The sequence below is a fragment of the Filicampus tigris genome, chromosome 1 (assembly GCF_054856515.1).
Source record: "Filicampus tigris isolate MCC_2025a chromosome 1, RoL_Ftig_1.0, whole genome shotgun sequence".
In the NCBI taxonomy this organism is placed as follows: domain Eukaryota; kingdom Metazoa; phylum Chordata; class Actinopteri; order Syngnathiformes; family Syngnathidae; genus Filicampus; species Filicampus tigris.
The window spans coordinates 36,001,781-36,018,721 of record NC_141217.1 but is presented as its reverse complement, the minus strand read 5'-3'; the positions used below and the strand labels follow the sequence as shown (position 1 = coordinate 36,018,721).

At 40.0% G+C, this 16,941-nt stretch overlaps 1 protein-coding gene across 11 annotated transcripts; it reads left to right on the top strand.

Moving 5' to 3' along the window:
• The first annotated feature begins 1,182 nt into the window (after positions 1 to 1,182).
• On the top strand, positions 1,183 to 16,452 carry ddx4 (DEAD (Asp-Glu-Ala-Asp) box polypeptide 4). 11 transcript variants are annotated; one of them, XM_086037010.1, is made up of 22 exons: positions 1,185 to 1,329; positions 1,949 to 1,979; positions 2,089 to 2,119; positions 5,890 to 5,940; positions 6,643 to 6,663; positions 6,730 to 6,789; positions 6,875 to 6,913; positions 6,988 to 7,014; positions 8,436 to 8,477; positions 8,538 to 8,564; positions 8,633 to 8,668; positions 8,751 to 8,795; positions 8,867 to 9,009; positions 9,750 to 9,902; positions 9,980 to 10,134; positions 11,033 to 11,162; positions 11,992 to 12,158; positions 14,237 to 14,382; positions 14,459 to 14,558; positions 14,642 to 14,912; positions 15,491 to 15,595; positions 16,045 to 16,452. In XM_086037010.1, the coding sequence occupies exons 2-22, from the start codon at positions 1,959 to 1,961 to the stop codon at positions 16,117 to 16,119; spliced, it is 1,845 nt and encodes a 614-aa protein (XP_085893136.1). In that variant the 5' UTR covers positions 1,185 to 1,329; positions 1,949 to 1,958; the 3' UTR covers positions 16,120 to 16,452. The 11 variants fall into 11 exon arrangements, with proteins under 11 accessions (XP_085893150.1, XP_085893130.1, XP_085893141.1 ...); XM_086037024.1 differs by lacking the exon at positions 6,643 to 6,663 and having other exon boundaries at positions 1,183 to 1,329; positions 8,754 to 8,795; XM_086037004.1 differs by having other exon boundaries at positions 1,183 to 1,329; positions 6,643 to 6,789; positions 8,754 to 8,795.
• Positions 16,453 to 16,941: the final 489 nt, after the last annotated feature.

The following is a 16,941-nucleotide window of genomic DNA, read 5'->3' as shown; positions in this document are numbered from 1 at the left end:
CTTGGCAAGCGATGACATCTGCGATAGTTCAAATACCAAGGAGACAGGAAGGAGAAAGTATCGTAAGGACCCCATACACGCGCGCGCGCGCGCGCAGACTATATCTGACTATAACCATCTTATTAACCCTATTTTATTAAGCGAAATAAAGATCCAATCTTAACAATCAATAGCCCTCCTTCATTTAATATATACAGTATCCTCAACAACTTTGACAACTTTTCAAATCTTAAAGCGGAAATCAACCCAAACATTTTTTTTCAAGAATACGTTCTATGCAGGCCCACTAGTTCAAACCAGGCATTCTGATTAATATTGTATTTGCAGAATATGAGTTAAGCAGCAAAATCCACTCATTTTTAACCATCTAAGGGGCCAGCCATTTTGTCACTTCTGCAGACTGAAAATGACATGGTTTTAAAAAGGTTGGTGACCCCTGCCCTAAAATAATCCTCTGGTGGCAAATTGCAATCTACCAACGTTATAAGGTGCACTAGTGTCACCTATCATGGAGTGTGGACCAAAGTGACTACAGGATCCTTCCTGTGTGACAAACATACAAATAATAAATGATATTTCTTGTATATTTTTTTTTCCTATTTAGAGGTCTATCTTTAAGTATATCTACCCATCTAACAAGGTGTTTCTATATAAAGTGCCCTCAATTCGATTACCGAACTGTCCAGGAATTATAATATCTAATATTATGAATGTGTATTTTGTGTGCACATTAAACGTACTTAATAGGTCTAAATTAGTATTTAGCTTGCTATACCTAATTTTTGTACTATACTGTAGCCAAAAATTAGTAATTGGTGACTTTGATGTCATTTGTGGCCACGACTTTGTTCCTGGGGCAGTAATAAACTAAATATTTTTGATTAGTAAAAGAGACCACTGCAACGCTATTCTCAACCACAACATTGTTAAAAAAATAAATAAATAAATAAAATAAATAAAAAATAATAGTCCTGTATCGTCCCACCAGAGCCCAGAGAAATCCTTCTGGGGGTAAGCGGCGAGCGATGACAACATAAATTTTGAAATATGTGAACATTGTTTAATTGAACACTTTAATACATGGTAAGCATTGTAAAAACATTTCAGTTTATAAAAATGAATCAGATCGCATAGTTAGTCAGCTTTACACGTGGGTAGTCAAGTGATAATCATTCGGCGGGAAAGTGGCAAACCTGGCAACCCGCGGTGGCCTAGCTTCGCTTTTGTGCCGCGTGCTAATTGAGCACAATCGAACAGCCGCAGCTTGTGACGCAGCAACGCGAAAAGGAACTTCAGTAAAACTCACTTGCCAGGACAAGACATTTTACAGTACGTTATGCATATTTGTGTCTGAATTGCCTCGTTTTTTATTTGTTTCCGTGATGACAAACGTTAGTCGATAACTACGTTTTGTCGCGGAATTGTTAATTAGTTTTTTGTCAAGGACAAATGAACCTTCAAGGTTACTTGAGCTATTTTATACCAAATAGGCGCCAGTAAAGGCCTACGTGATTCCGTTCCTCTCTGTGAAATGTCTTTTTGTGGATGAATATTTGCTACAGCTAGTCTCTTTATTTTTCATGAATATTGCTGATTCGGTGGCTTCGTTATAGAAGACATCAGTCGTTTGAGGGCCTAGTTTTCACGTCAAAGACTGTTGTAGTTGGAAGGGCTACTTCTTGCAAAACACATGTTCTAAAATTCTATTTAGTTCACAGGAAGGTCAATAACAAAAAAATGCGTCTGAGCTGAAAGCTACACAATCACACGCAAGTGAGTTTTCCTTGAGCTCATAAGTCGAGTCCAATTATTTTAGGTTAGCCATTTTGCCACGCGTTCCAGTATATGTCCTTCAGGTAGATTTTACACCATTTGTGCTTTGTAAATTAAGATTTTACACCATTTGTGCTATCTAAATTACGTTTTGGAAATTTTGTATATGTTTCAGGTGAATCAAAATGGATTCTTTTGATGAACAGGTGAGATTGCCGTTCTCAACCTGCTTCAAGTTTTTTTGCAAATCAAGCACTATCTTCGTGCTCATGTTCCTATTAACACTTTTTTTGTCTGTACCGAATATGTTTGCAGGAATTTGGGACCAGCGCCTTCCAGGATCACAGTATGTTAACAAAGCATATTTGTAGTGTTATGAGACTGCATTACAAATTATTACCGGTCATCTTACAATGCAGGCAGATTGTTTTTGTTTTTTTTAGATAGGTGTTCATCACCGTTCATCTTCCAATGCATGGTTTAAATTCAAATTGGAGTCAGGTTTGCATGTTTTATTCTAACAAGATGACTTTAGGAATATAGATGGTAGACTATATATAAATTTAAGTCATCGATACATACTCTATATCTCTATATCTATATATCATATGTCCGCTAACCCACCCCAAAGGCCACACATACATGGTTGTCACTAAATTAGGTAAAAAAATAATAATAATAAATAAATATTAGGTTAAAAAAGATAAATTTGTTTCATTTTTTAAAATACATTTAATCAGCATTTTTTATTGCTTAAATTCACATTGAATAGAAGCAAACTATTTTACTGTCTAGAAACATTCAGTGGGCCAATTTCAAACAAAACATACATTTCAGTTTAAACTTAGTATCTCAGAGGATCTTCTAACAAAGATAAATTGATGAAAAAAAAAGTTATAATGTAATTTTGAGAATATCAATTTTGGAGAAAAGTCCAAATCAAAACTCAGGGCTTTTATGAAAAACCCACTCCTCCCAAATGATGGATATGCCGTAAAGTAATGTTATTCATTTCCGGTTTCCTATTTCATTGCTGTTTAGCTTTAATGTGTATTTTTTTTTCTCCAGAAACTAATTAAATTGCCTGCTACTCTACTGTTCAAAGTTGTATACACTCCGCTTTAACGCAGTTCCAGACAGGCTTCTGTGAAAAGTGTACTCTATCGCTCAAGCACCCTTGTTGTGTTTCCAGTCAAATTTGACCATTTTAAGTTTTACAACTGAAAATTGTAGTTCAGTGGTTCAGATGGCCTGAAGAGTCCATGAATTTGTCCACGGAGACAAATTTGAGGGGCATACAATTTTGAGGTCATTCAACTATTGTACACTGTGTTCAGCGCAATAATGAGCGGTCATTAAGATGAATGGGGGAGACAACAATTTGTGTAGAACACACATATGCACACAACACACACACACAATTCTTTCTATAGCTGTACCATAAGTGAAGTTCTTGATACATATTTAATGGTTCCCGCACTGATGAGGGGCTACATGTATAACAAGTACAAGCTTGTGGGACACTGCCCTTTTCAAGCACACAGTGTTCCTGAATAGAACCAAGTGAAGGAAATGGTACTGGAGATGACTGCAGTTGACAAGGGGCATAGAGTAGCACAAGTTATTCACCTCCTACACTCATGGTGAGGAGCTGCTCCCCCCAAAATTGACCATGATTGAGACGATCGCATAAAACACATCTGCTAAACTGGTCAGCAGGTATGAAGACATCTAACTTGGAACATTGTGAACATGTCAAGTGCAGTTTGGGGAGAATTTCCTTTGCACGCAATTAAAATACAGTATGTATGCATGGTCATTTTTGACAGGAAACACAACAGCTGTTGCTTAATAAAATTAATGGTTTCAAAGCCTAATGTTCTTTTAAAATTGACTCAAAGTACTCTCTAATAAACCAGTCCCTCCAGGATTTCGCGAAGTTGCGATTGCAATTAAATGAAAAATCGCGGAAATCCCGCAAAATCACACTTTCCCACAACTTTGTCTAAACACCGCAACTTTGTCTAAACAACTAAATCTTAAAAATGAATATTTTACCTAAGGTCGGCGGTCATTTTGTCTGAAATGGCTTCGCGGGCACCCTACTGAAAATAGAGGGGGAGCTGAATTCACGAAGAAGAAAATACCTACGTCACATACTGTTTAAAACGATGAACGTTGACGGCAGAGAGAGAGAAAAAAAAAAGCCGCGGAGTGAACAGGACGTCATTTGGCTGTGTGTGACGTAGTATGCCCGATGCTGATTGGCTGCCGCAGTGTGCCCGATGCTGATTGGCTGACGAAGTATCCCCAATGCTGATTGGCTGCCGCGAGGCGGAGTGGCGAGAAAAGTTGACTTGATTAATATGCGACGAATGGGGCAAATGGACGGATTTTCGGTGCCTCGCTCTGCGTCCCACCGCTCCAAACGCATCATACCACAATCCCTATAACGGCAGTTGTCGCTCGCGCCAACGCGGGAGTAGAAAAAAGCCTAAAAAGAAGCCTTTCATAGAGTAGGCTGAGATGAATTTTGGCTGCCTCGCGATCACGTCACACGCATGAAGACCGATTAGTGGGCCGGACTAAAATCCACTTCCGGCCATGCTTAGTCCAGCCATTTTTTAAAATTTGTCACCACCTACTTCTCCGCCCCAAAAATGGGCATCCGGAGGGTCCAACCGGGCCGGCCCAGGGACGGACTGCCCAGCTCTGGTTATTACACTGCTATTAGAACAGTGGTCTGCTTGCCCTGTTGTGGCCCTGCTTTCGTGCAAGAGGTCTGGATATTGATTTGCACGGTCCTATGCTGTGTTTTTAGTTGGTAAATACTTTGCATTTTCTCTGCACCAAGTCTCTCTGCTGTCAACGTTCCTCAACATCGGAAACAGGATGTGACGTAGGGATTTTCTTCTTCGTTAATTCAGCTCCACCTCTATTTCCAATAGGGCGCCAGCTGAGTCTTTTCAGACAAAATAATCCCCAAACCTACGTGAGATATTCATTTTTAAAACAGTCGTTGCGGGAAAGTTGCAGTGTTTAAAGAAAGTTATGGGAAAGTGCAATTTTGCGGGTTTTCTTGATTTTACATTAATAGTTGCGATTGCAACTTTGTGAAATCCTGGAGGGACTGATTAAAATCGAACACAAGTAGCGATAATATGCATTCGCTATTCCGTTTTTCATGACGCATAATGGAATGATCATTTCTGACCGGGAACACAATTGTTTGACATGAAATGAACACGAGGGTTAATTCCAGTGTTGAACGATCACATATCAATCTTCTTTTACCTTAGCATGTCTTCTCCTATTATTTAGTCATGTCTTTTTTGAGAGCAATATTTGCCAAAATTGTATCCTATTCGCCGTCGTGGATTTAGGAGCCGACAGCGCAATGTGTTTAGCTACACTAGCTAGCCAGCCCAAACTCATTCTTAGCTAGCTGGTGTGGTGTAAGTAGCGCCTCCTACTTCCCGCACCGAGGTAACATCAATGTGTGTGCGCATTCAGTCCAGCAAAGCTTTTTGGGACGGTGTCCGCAGGTCAATTACACTGGTCATCACCAAGTAATAGTCTGTGATGGCTTTATGTGTCTCAAAATTATTTTTTACGCTGATTTAGAAAATGACTTTACTTTTTTCCTAGCACATCAGGTTGTTGTGGCTTTTTTTGGTTTTTTTTGTTTTTGTAAAAATTTGCGCAATATGAAATTTATGATGCATTGTAATTTCAGTTTCAGAAAAAGAATTCCACTTACTGCTCAACCTAACCCTTAATTCTTCAATATTACTAAATAAGTCAACTATATTACGTATTATAATATCATTCTTTATATTATTTGGAAAACCCTTATGTGCTAGAGAAACAAGGGCGGATTAGTTAAGTGCATTTTGTGCAAAAAAAATATCTAGAAAAGTTAAGTTACATTTCTGATTAAAAAAAAAAAAGTACATATAAATTTATTGACCAGTTTTATTGGAAAAACGTACAAATCTGTGATTCTCAGTTTTGCTATTCATTGTGTTTTAATGACGCGCAAAATGCAAATTTTGAATGGCAAACTGATGTGAAAGTTTATCGAGCTTTGCTACATTGACATTATTTGCTTCATAGGTCATGGCAGGAGGGGAAGAGGAGGAGGATTTAAGAGCTACTTTTCTTCAGGTGCTGCTGCAATGTTTTGTAATTACACTAACTATAATAATGAGGAATCTTAGTATACTTACGAATGCTATGTGTCTCAGCTGGGTCAATGCTACCTGTTCTGGGACATTACAACTGGAATTTATTTTGTGCAAAGATCTGCCATCCTCTCCAGTGTCTAATATTTAATGGAACTATGCAAAGTTTTCATCAGCTAAAAGCACTTTCTAAATTTGCAATTCCTGATTTTAAATTGCATTTTGCTATTATGACACTACATTGAAAATGTTTTCTGTCAAACTGATGGCCTAAAGTTTACTGAAAAGTAAACAAAATAAGTGTAAATGGTTTTTAGCCCTGAGTAGACCTACATTTTTAAATATATATTTCTATAATATTTAGGTATCACAATACGTGTTGGATCGGGACAAAAGTGTATGGTCCCAACCCTTTTGTATGCATGGAATATTTATATGTATATACATTTTTGGGTAGACTATAAATCTACTAAATAAATGTATCTGGATCCATATGATTTTATTTTATGCAACCACTTGACGAAACCAAAAGGGAGTAATTTCAACACCATTTTTTTCAGTGCATGCTATGTGTGTTGTATGCCATGTATGTTTATCCATATATTTGTCCATCTATCTGCAAAAAAAAAGGATATAAATGATTTATTTTTAATGCCATAGAATAATTTCTTGTTTTGTGTTATAGGGACTGATGAGAACAAGAATGGTAATGTTTTTGATACATCAGCAATTTTTTCATGGTTACTTTTGTTAATTTTTAAATGTCCTTTAGAAATGGACAGCTGGAACAGTCATGGAGGAGAAAGAGGAGTTTTCAGAGGACGAGGCAGAGGTGAGGTGTCTTCAAAATGCGAAAGTTTGTCCATTGAAATAGTTTGCATATCTTGACCCTGCTGTCCTGATGTGTGTTCAATCAGGCCGAGGTTTTGGTGGAAACAATCAGAACCAATTCAACGGTGCTTGTAATTTGTAATTCTTCAATTTTACACAATGTGCTCCTGATTTGATTGAAATGTTCTGGATTTCACAGGGGCAAATGATTCAACCCAGGAAAATGGTAATTTGGTTTAACTTAACATTTGTTTATAGATTGATAGATAGATAGACAGACAGACAGAGGCTAAAGCATGTACTCACTATACTCTCTGTACACCTAATTACTGTTTAACTCTTGGGCGTATTGTTGGGGGATATAATTTGCCCGTTTTTGTTTTTCCCCCATTAAATTTCGCTTTTCCAGTTTGCCACTTCCTATTGAAATAGACACCTACACGAGAGCAGGGGTCGGCAACCTTTAACACTCAGAGCCATTTCGAACTGGTTTCCATGGAAAAGAAAAAGCTGGGAGCCGCAAACACTTTTTGACTTCTGAAATTAAAATGTTAGCCTCTCTCTATCTATCTATCCATCTATCCATCCATCCATCCATCCATCCATCCATCCATCCATCCATCATGTTCCGATCAGGTTTTATTATACCGATCATGCATGAGTGAGATCGGCCGATTCCGATCACATGGAATACCTGTATATTTTTCCATTTATTTATAGTGACTGCTATTATGCAATATTATCTGGAAGAAAAAAAAACTGCCATATTGTTGCCGTAATTTTGTTTCATTGTTTTTCCGCATTTGTTACTTCCCGTTGGTGCTGCGAGCGCTGATTTGCTAGCCAACAGCCAATCAGAGTGACCAAATGTCATGACTGGCGACGCGGATTTATCATGCGTAAACGACCCCTAGACGCTTCCTAACGGGTTACGACACTACGACGGTGGCCACTACACCAAACAGACGGTGCGTTCAGACGCTACGACGCTTCACGACCTCTTGGTCTATCCAGGCCTTTAGATTACGTCTTTTGTTTTTTTGGGGGGTGGGGGGGGTGTAAGCGTTCATATTAGATTATAAATATGACCTCGGTCTCTTTTGTTTGTGAACATATGCGCCCGAAAGTGACCCACATGCGCAGAAGAAGAAACGACGTCACTCATGACATAGTGTTTACGGAATTAAATGTGGTCCAGTATGCCGAGGCACACAGTTTGAAAAACACTGGTGTAGAGCATAGAGGAGCTTGCTGCTTTTATGAAGCAAAACAAAAGTGTGCGTGTTCTAAGAAAAAAAAAAGGTTAAAATATCACATGTCCTACGATGTGACTATCGCGCATGCGCACATCGCAATCACGATGTTCAAGCGACATATCGTGCAGGCCTAGCCGCAACAAAACGATGAAAGGAGCCGTGGGTTGCCGACCCCTGAGCTAGAGGTTTAACATTTGCTGTTAACAGCTTTTGGACAGACTTTTTAATCCTACTGAAAGAGTAATTGATTTGAATGGCTATGCCTATTAACGTTTGTATGTTAATCTCCACATCTTGTTACTTTCCTGAATTTAACCAACTTCCATATTTTTATGCCATTTCAATTTATAATCTACTTGTCTTTTTTTTTTTTTTTTAACATTCTGAACAGACTTCAGAGGAGAAAGACGAGGCAGAGGAGGCCACAGTGAAGGTATTTTTGAGTAAAGTTTAATTTTAAATGTGGATTAAAAAACCCCTTTTTTAATTCAAGGTCGTGGCAGAGGTGGCTTTGGAGGAGGTACATGACAATTCCTGTATATTTAAAAAAAAAAAAAACAACATACTAATGTGTGTGCATCTTTGCAGGATATCGTGGAAAGAATGATGAAATCTTTACCCAAGGTTGTAGAGTTTTTATACGTGATTCTTCAGACATGCCACGGATATAATAATTTGACTTATTTTCATTCCCCATCCAATACAGCAGATGCTAAGGAGTCAGATCCAGAAAACCCGGATGGTAGTGTCCGTAAGTATGCGTTTCAGAGCTATCGATAGTGTGATGCAGCTTGTAATGAATGTCTGTACTTAAACCCACAGGACCAAAAGTCACCTATGTTCCTCCAGCCCTCTCGGAAGATGAGGACTCTGTGTTTGCACACTATCAGCAAGGCATTAATTTTGATAAGTATGACGACATCATTGTGGATGTGAGTGGAACCAATCCGCTGCCTGCCATAATGGTAAGCTTTTCTGAATCTTATTACCCGTTAAGGCCAGGAGAGCATAACAGCGTTTCTACGACTAAAGCCGGGAGCGCTGTTGCGTTTTTCTACTTTTCGAGCCGAGAGAGCGTACATGTCATTTTCTTTTTTAAATCCAATTCTCTGTCTCTTTGCCAACAAAATACATCAGAATATTCACGTGACAGTGTCGTGAGCATTCGGAGGATGTCCGCATTTTTTTCGGGCAGTAATGACGGATGCAGACGATCACAGGAGCTCTGAAATAAGTGACGGTAGTGAAAAAGATGACGGGGACTTTGAACCAGTGGAACTAGTCAAAAGTGATGTATGGTTAACGATATGTTTGTAAACAATGACAATATTGATGGCTTTGTAACAGAAAATATGATGGTAATTACCACGCGATTTTTTTTTTTTAATTAAAAACAGTGCTACTCTTCCACTGACACTTTATTTTTACATTTTTGATTGAAACAGTAAATAATAAACTCAGGTCTGTGTGAGTGCCTAAACTCTCAAATTATTTGGGAATTATATTTTGACCTGCTACACTGGCTGATATATTATTTTGGAGGTGTTGAATTTCCTGGAAAACGTCAGGTTTCAGAGAGTGATTCAAAAGTCGACCTCATGCTTTCGAGAGCTGTTTAGCCTGGCGCTTTAGGCCTTAATGGGTTAAGCAGTCAATCTTAATCCATTATATATACCAGTGACCATTTGACCCTATTCCCTTGTAGACTTTTGCTGAGGCAGCCCTGTGTGAATCCCTGCGAAAAAATGTCAGCAAATCTGGTTATTCAAAGCCTACTCCAGTTCAGAAGCATGCCATTCCAATCATCTCCGCCGGTCGAGATCTCATGGCCTGTGCTCAGACGGGATCTGGAAAAACTGTAAGAAAAATGGTAGTTGTAGTAGCATTTGTAGTCCACAACGTGGCACGACCCCAAATTGTGCTTGTGTCCCCTAGGCTGCATTCCTACTTCCAATTCTGCAGCAGCTAATGGCTGACGGCGTGGCTGCCAGCAGCTTCCTTGAGCTGCAGGAGCCTGAGGCAATCATTGTCGCCCCAACCAGGGAGCTCATCAACCAGATTTTCCTGGAGGCCAGGAAGTTTGCCTACGGGTATTAACACTCTCAACCTGTGCAAAGTTTTGCTTCAACTTTGTTCGCTTGGTGTCTGGTTTTACCAGTTAGGAAACTTCCGTTTTTCCTTTGCAGATTTTTACCCATCCGTGAGAGCAGTGTTGCCCAACCCTTATTTAGCCAAGGCACACAATCTCAGGGCATGCCACAACAGAAAGTGAATGCACAAATTGAGTTTTATGCCATCTAGTGGAAGAGCATTTAACTTCTTCTTCCCATATGTTGCTGACATGGATAGATGGACGTATATAAATTTACAGTTAATCATTTTTTGACCAATGAAATAAAATTTAATAATTATCCACACCACACCTGATGATCTCTCAATCAGAGTTATTGCATTAATTCCCGATCCCACTAAGTGACAAACAATTGAGTTTTTTTCGACGGCACCAAATTTTGCATTCACGTCAGGGTTTGTTCAGTGTCGCAAATAGTTCGCCAATAGTTTGTGATATTTCTTGAACACGTTCAAAATTTCCTTGCGACAACAAAAGTACAGGCCGTCTGATGACAGTTTGGCGAACGTTTGTGACCTTGAATAAATGCTGACTTTTGCCAACAGTTGGAAATGTTCGCCCCTCAGTGGGATAGGGCTTTAGGTTAGCAGCTCAGTGGTCCATGTAGACATGCACAACCACCTGATAGATGGGCTATTCTGTGGGCCAAGCAGAATGGTCTGTAACAGTACAATGCCTTTCCTGTCAAGTAAGGTTTTCTTTCAATCAAGTGCCTTATTCAATCCATTGGTGGGATTGACTTGCAGTCAAATGTGACCAAATCAGAATGTATCATTGCAGACTGCTTTGCCAAAGCTGAAATGAATTGAACTGAACTACTTGATGGAAATTCCATTTCGTGATTTCTCCTGTTGCAGAACGTGTGTGCGTCCAGTGGTTGTGTATGGTGGCGTGAACACTGGATTTCAGCTCCGAGAAATTTGCAAGGGCTGCAACATAGTCTGTGGAACGCCAGGGAGGTTGTTGGATGTAATTGGGCGTGGACGGGTAAGCTGATCAAATGCACTCACAATTTTTGCTTTCTAAGCTTGAATTGGAGATTGACCTGAGAGAGAGAGTTTTGCATGGACCCCAGCTAAATTTCATACGTCATGTCACGATTTAGACTGGGACCAAATTGTAATCTTTCATAAAAACTCACATCTGTGTGTGATGTGTGCTTGGTTTTGATAGGGTTAATACATCATTTACAGATAAAATGAGGGAAAATTTGGATATGATCTTCGCATCCTCACCAAAAATGTAGTCTGGGTGCCATTTTGGCGTATAACCCACACTGCCACAAAGTTTCAGTCAAAATTGGGCTACAGTTTGGTATCTTCTACAAGCAATTTTAGAAAACGTAATACCTAACAATGCAGAACCAAACTTCCTAAACAGAATGACTAATTGCAGCAACTTTATCTGCCACTTACTATCTGTTACTTGTGACATACAGGGGGCTCTTGGTTAAAAGCGGAGTTCTGATCCTACAATGATGCAACAGAAATTTGACTATCGCTAATCTACACTGATGAAATATTAGTCATCATTTCTGCAACATTTATACAACAAATACTTCTAAGACATACACATAAGCCAATCGAATGCAAAACTGTAAAAACAAAGGTAACAGTGCCTTTGTGTGTGTTCTTACATTGTTTGTAACAGAATTGTTGTACGTCGGGACCGTAGTGAACCGAGAACCCCCTGTACATGCAAACAAATTAATTTATCACACATCGTTTTACAGTAGAGTTGCTCTAAAAATTGCCTGTGGGACTTAAAAAGTATATCTTGTGTCTATATGAGCAAGACTGACACACCTGGGTTTCAGATCGGGCTGACAAAGCTGCGGTATCTGGTTCTGGATGAGGCCGACAGGATGTTGGATATGGGCTTTGAGCCTGACATGCGCCGCCTGGTTAGTTCGCCCGGGATGCCACCCAAAGATAGCCGCCAGACTCTGCTGTTTAGCGCCACCTACCCTGAAGACATCCAGAGGTCTGTCTCCTGATATTGAGGCGGAGTCAAACTTATCGCGGGCAAAAAAGGGGTTACGGTTGCCCTCGGGGCTAATTTTGTAATGGCGAAACCATTTAAATGTTTAATGGGGAATCATGTAATTCATACTCAGGTGTGACTTGTATCTATTAAAATTAGAGCTTGGACTGGCACCCAAAATCCCTGCACCCAAATTCTGTTGACTTTCTGTGCATTACCACCTTTCTGCTGACATTAACGCACCAAAACTGTCACCTGCCAAAAGACAGTAAAGGAAATGGAAGTAGTAGTAGCTATGCATGAGCGCCGGTGACCACCTTTTTTATAGTAAGCTAAAGAAGGTGATGGTATTGCACCAAAAGTATTTGCCAACCACTGAAAGAAAGAAGAAATAGAATAATAATAGTCATGACAATGTGTGCCTTATCACTAGTTTATATCGCAGCTTACTTGCACCACAACAAGAATTTACAACACCAAAAGGCTCAATAACTGACTAGGATTCTACCTTTGGCCATAATGTAATGCGGGATTGTAGTTAAGGTAAGCTGTTAAATGGAAAAAAAACTTGTCCATAGAAGTAGAAGTTTCGTACAGCAGAACTCCTTTGCTGTCGTCAACACGGGATGCGTTCGGAAATTCACTCAGACGCCCTAAAGCCACTCTTGAGTGTGTGCGTGCGTGTGAGTGTTTGCAGAGGTAGAGTGCACTCCCCTTTCATTAATTTCCGAACCTATGTTATAAATCTTATCAGCAGCTCGTGCTTGAGCTGTTTACATCTGCTGCCTGACACATTTGGCTCACTCTTTTAAAAGCATTTTTTTTTTTTTTTTTTTTTAATGTTTCAAAAAACTCACGATAATTTGACGATATTCTCCCCAAAATATTTAAAATCTTTAAATGAAGCAAATAAAGTGATAAAGAAACTTAAAGCAGGCTGTCACCCGGAAATATCACAACATACGAGATGATGATTCCTTAAAGCTTGTTGTTTTCCGCGATGCATCGATGGGAAATCTACTTGATGGTGGAACACAAGGTGGACATCTCATCATGCTGATGGGCAAGGAGGGAAAAATTCTCACCTATCTGCTGGCAATCAAGAAGGAACGGGAGAGTGGTTCGAAGCACACCAGCAGAAGAAACACTTGCTATCGCTAATGGAATTGATAATGCCTTATTTCTGTCTTTCTTCTACTCTGACCTAACTACAGGAAAAGTCACATGGCATCTTACCCGTGATATGTGTCACAGACAACCACTCGCTTGTGGATGCCATTAAGTCGACAAAGTCTAACCGAAAAACGACTGAAACTAGAAATCAGTGGCATCAAAGAACTACAAAGCAAAAGGATCCAACATGTCCTCTGGTCAGCTACGAAGGAACAACTGGCAGATTATGACACCCCCCCCCCCCCCCAAAAAAAAAAAAAGGAGATTCTCTACTGCTTCTCGAAGTGCAGAAGAATGTTGAGACTTGAAGAATGACTCTTAATGTTAATGAAAACTAAACCATTAAAAAAAGTTTTACAGTTTTCTTAACGGTATTCTTATCGGCAGAGATGGGCATTTTACTAAAAATTGAGCGGCCGTTATTCGTCATCCGTCTGCAGCGTGGGTACCCTTCGGTCATCTGTCATTCGCCTTTTTTTCCGAGGGGGGGGGGGGAATAATACCCGTCAATAGGCCGGTCCACCCCTATTTTTAAACAGGCGTCCATCGACGAGTCCGACTAAACTTTCACTCGCACCCCCTATGGCCACCTCCTGAGATAGATGAAAACATGTGGATTTTGCTGCTTTATTCATATCAAAGACAATATTAATCAGAATATGAAGTTTAGACCAGTGAGGCTGCATAGAACATATTGTACAGAAAAGTTTGGGTTGATTTGCCCCTTTAATCATATTACTTTGTTGTCCCTGCGTTTGATGATCGTAGGTGACTAATTTTGAAAAGAAAAAAAACTGAAAAAAATATAGCAGGCTTTTTCAGGATGTGAACTTGACACCTGCACCATACAAGGATTTCACCATAACTGGCTGAGAAGTTAACTAGTTTTATTTTCTTGATTAAAGGTTGGCTGCCGACTTCCTCAAGACGGACTATTTGTTCCTAGCTGTTGGCATAGTAGGTGGGGCTTGCAGCGATGTTGAGCAGACATTTGTCCAAGTCACCAAATTCTCAAAGAGAGAGCAGCTTCTTGACCTTCTCAAAACGACTGGTAAAAAAAAAAAAAAAGTCAAAATTCTGTCTGCTGTGTCAATATTCTTGGTGGTAACGACTGCTGGCATTTGCAGGAAAGGAGCGCACAATGGTTTTCGTGGAGACAAAGAGACAAGCTGATTTTATTGCTACTTTCCTGTGCCAAGAGAAACTTCCCACGACCAGTATTCACGGGCAAGCGTTGCTTCCTTCAATATCATGTCTGCTCGCTTCCCGTGCAACTTTTAACATAGCGTGAATGCGCGTTCACGTCGCAGGGATCGCGAACAGCGGGAACGAGAGCAGGCCTTGGCTGACTTCAGGACCGGCAAATGTCCCATCCTCGTCGCGACGTCGGTCGCTGCCCGTGGCCTGGACATTCCAGACGTGCAGCACGTAGTGAACTTTGACCTCCCCAACAACATTGATGAATATGTCCACCGCATCGGCAGAACAGGCCGCTGTGGTAATGTTGGCAGAGCGGTTTCTTTCTATGACCCAGAGGGCGACAGTCAGCTGGCTCCATCCTTGGTCACAATCCTGTCCAAGGTTAGGAACGTCCCTTAACAATCTGGCCTCTACGTTGGCCATTTGTGTTTCTTTTAAAGACTATTTTGTGACGCACACACACACACATAAATATATACACACAGAGCTGGGCTTTCTGTCCAACGGACCGGTCCGTCTATCCGCCTATGATGGACGACCGTTTTGCTGACGAATGACGGGTAAAAATTTTAGATAGACGGACTAAGCATAGACGGAAGCCCGTGTATTTAATCTGTCTTTTGTCTGTAGTCCGTCTTTAGTCTACTTTTTGCGGCGGGGCTTCAATGGCCGCGCCGAGGAACAATAGTGAGTTGTCGTTGCTTAGGGGACAGATTTGAGTGAGGGACCAGGCTGTGAACAGGCTTCCATGGTGCAGAAAGTCACTGTGAGTCACTCTTGGAAGTTTGCATTGGAATATCAAGGGTTGAGAAATATACATTTATGAAAGGACTTATGTATTGTATATTGTCATGGGTTTGATTTATTTATTTATTTATTGGCACAAATGTTGTGGGGGGTAAACTACTGGAAGACTACTCTAAGTGTTGATTGGATCATGCTGTTGTTGTTGTTGACAGGCCCAACAAGAAGTGCCATCATGGCTGGAGGAGTCTGCATTCAGTGGAGGGGCCAGCAGTTTTAACCAGGCCAACAAGAGCTTTGCCTCCTCTGATTCCAGGAAGGTAGTCTCTTATTTGGGCTTTTGTTTATTTTTTTCATATACAATCTCAGCCCCATATCTATGCAGGCCCACTAGTTGAAACAAGGCATTCTGATAAAATTTTGGGTTTGTGGAATAAGAGTTAATCCACCTGTTTTCAGCCATTGCAGGTCTAAACTCACCTGTTTTCTGAAACTGAGCCATGATTGGTCATTATCTGAGCCCTGAACATCTGTGATGTCATTTTCGGTCAACAGAAGTGACAAAATGGCCGCCCCTTGAGATTGCTAAAAATGGCTGGATTTTGCTGCTTAACTCATACACCACACACACAATATTAATGAGAATGCCGTGGGCCTGCTGGGAACATATTCGTGAAAAAAATGTTTGGGTTTACTTCCACCTCAAGCGTCCTCATTTGGGTTTACTTCCACTTTAAGCGTCCTCATCCTTTCTCTTCACTTTCTTCAGTTTCAACAGGCAAGAGGTGAGAGCAGCCAGCTAATTCCTCAGGTTGCAGTTGCTGATGATGATGACTGGGAGTAGAGGTGAAGGCACCCCCACCAAGCACTGGCTTTTGTTGCATTTCACTAGTACGGTTCACTAGTGCTGTGTGTTGTTTTAATACCACATTTTTGTTTTTGACTGAGGACCAAAAGTTAAAAGTGCATGTTTAAGATGTTAATTGAGAAACATTTATGTTTGTGTAGTGTGTTTTCATCTGCAGCATGTAAAAATAATACATTTATTTTTTTATGGAGTGTGTTATTCAACATTTAAACTGGAACTTTGGGGGGGAAGAGGAGAAAGTGCCATTTAAGATGTTTTGTTTGTTGTCCACTTGGATAACCAATAAATATTTGTTCAACGCAAAGACAACTTGTTCGAATTTATAATTTCTGATATGTCACTACTCTACAGCTGTTACATTTTAAGTTTAAACCAAAGGCAGTGTAACGTGACCACGATTACAAAATTGGTATAATCGTAAAAAACGATTATGCATTTATACATAAAGCACTATGAAATCATACTTGAATTTATACATTTGCACCTTATTTTATAATAAATTGTTTGCTCCAAAAGGAACATAATTCTATTGTTTCAAACATGTTTTTTTTGATAAACGAGCAGCTATATATACTCAACAAAAAAGTGCAACATGTTTTTGCTCCCATTTTTTATGAGATGAATTCAAAGATTTAAAAAATGTTTCCACATCGACAATATCACCATGTCTCTCACATATTGTTCATAGTTTTTGTGTCAATTTGTGCAGAAATTGCTCGGCTATGTCAACTGATTGTTTCGGCAGCTGTCCAAGTGGCTGGTTTCAGACGATTTTGGAGCTGAACATGCTGCATGTGG

Excerpts from the sequence above, each read along its gene's own strand:
- ddx4 (XM_086036994.1), top strand. The coding sequence starts at position 1,959 with ATGGATTCTTTTGATGAACAG. Across the intron at positions 5,941-6,642 it reads TAAGAGCTACTTTTCTTCAG|GGACTGATGAGAACAAGAAT; the intron begins GTGCTGCTGCAA and ends TTTGTGTTATAG. Across the intron at positions 8,478-8,537 it reads CAGAGGAGGCCACAGTGAAG|GTCGTGGCAGAGGTGGCTTT; the intron begins GTATTTTTGAGT and ends TTTTAATTCAAG.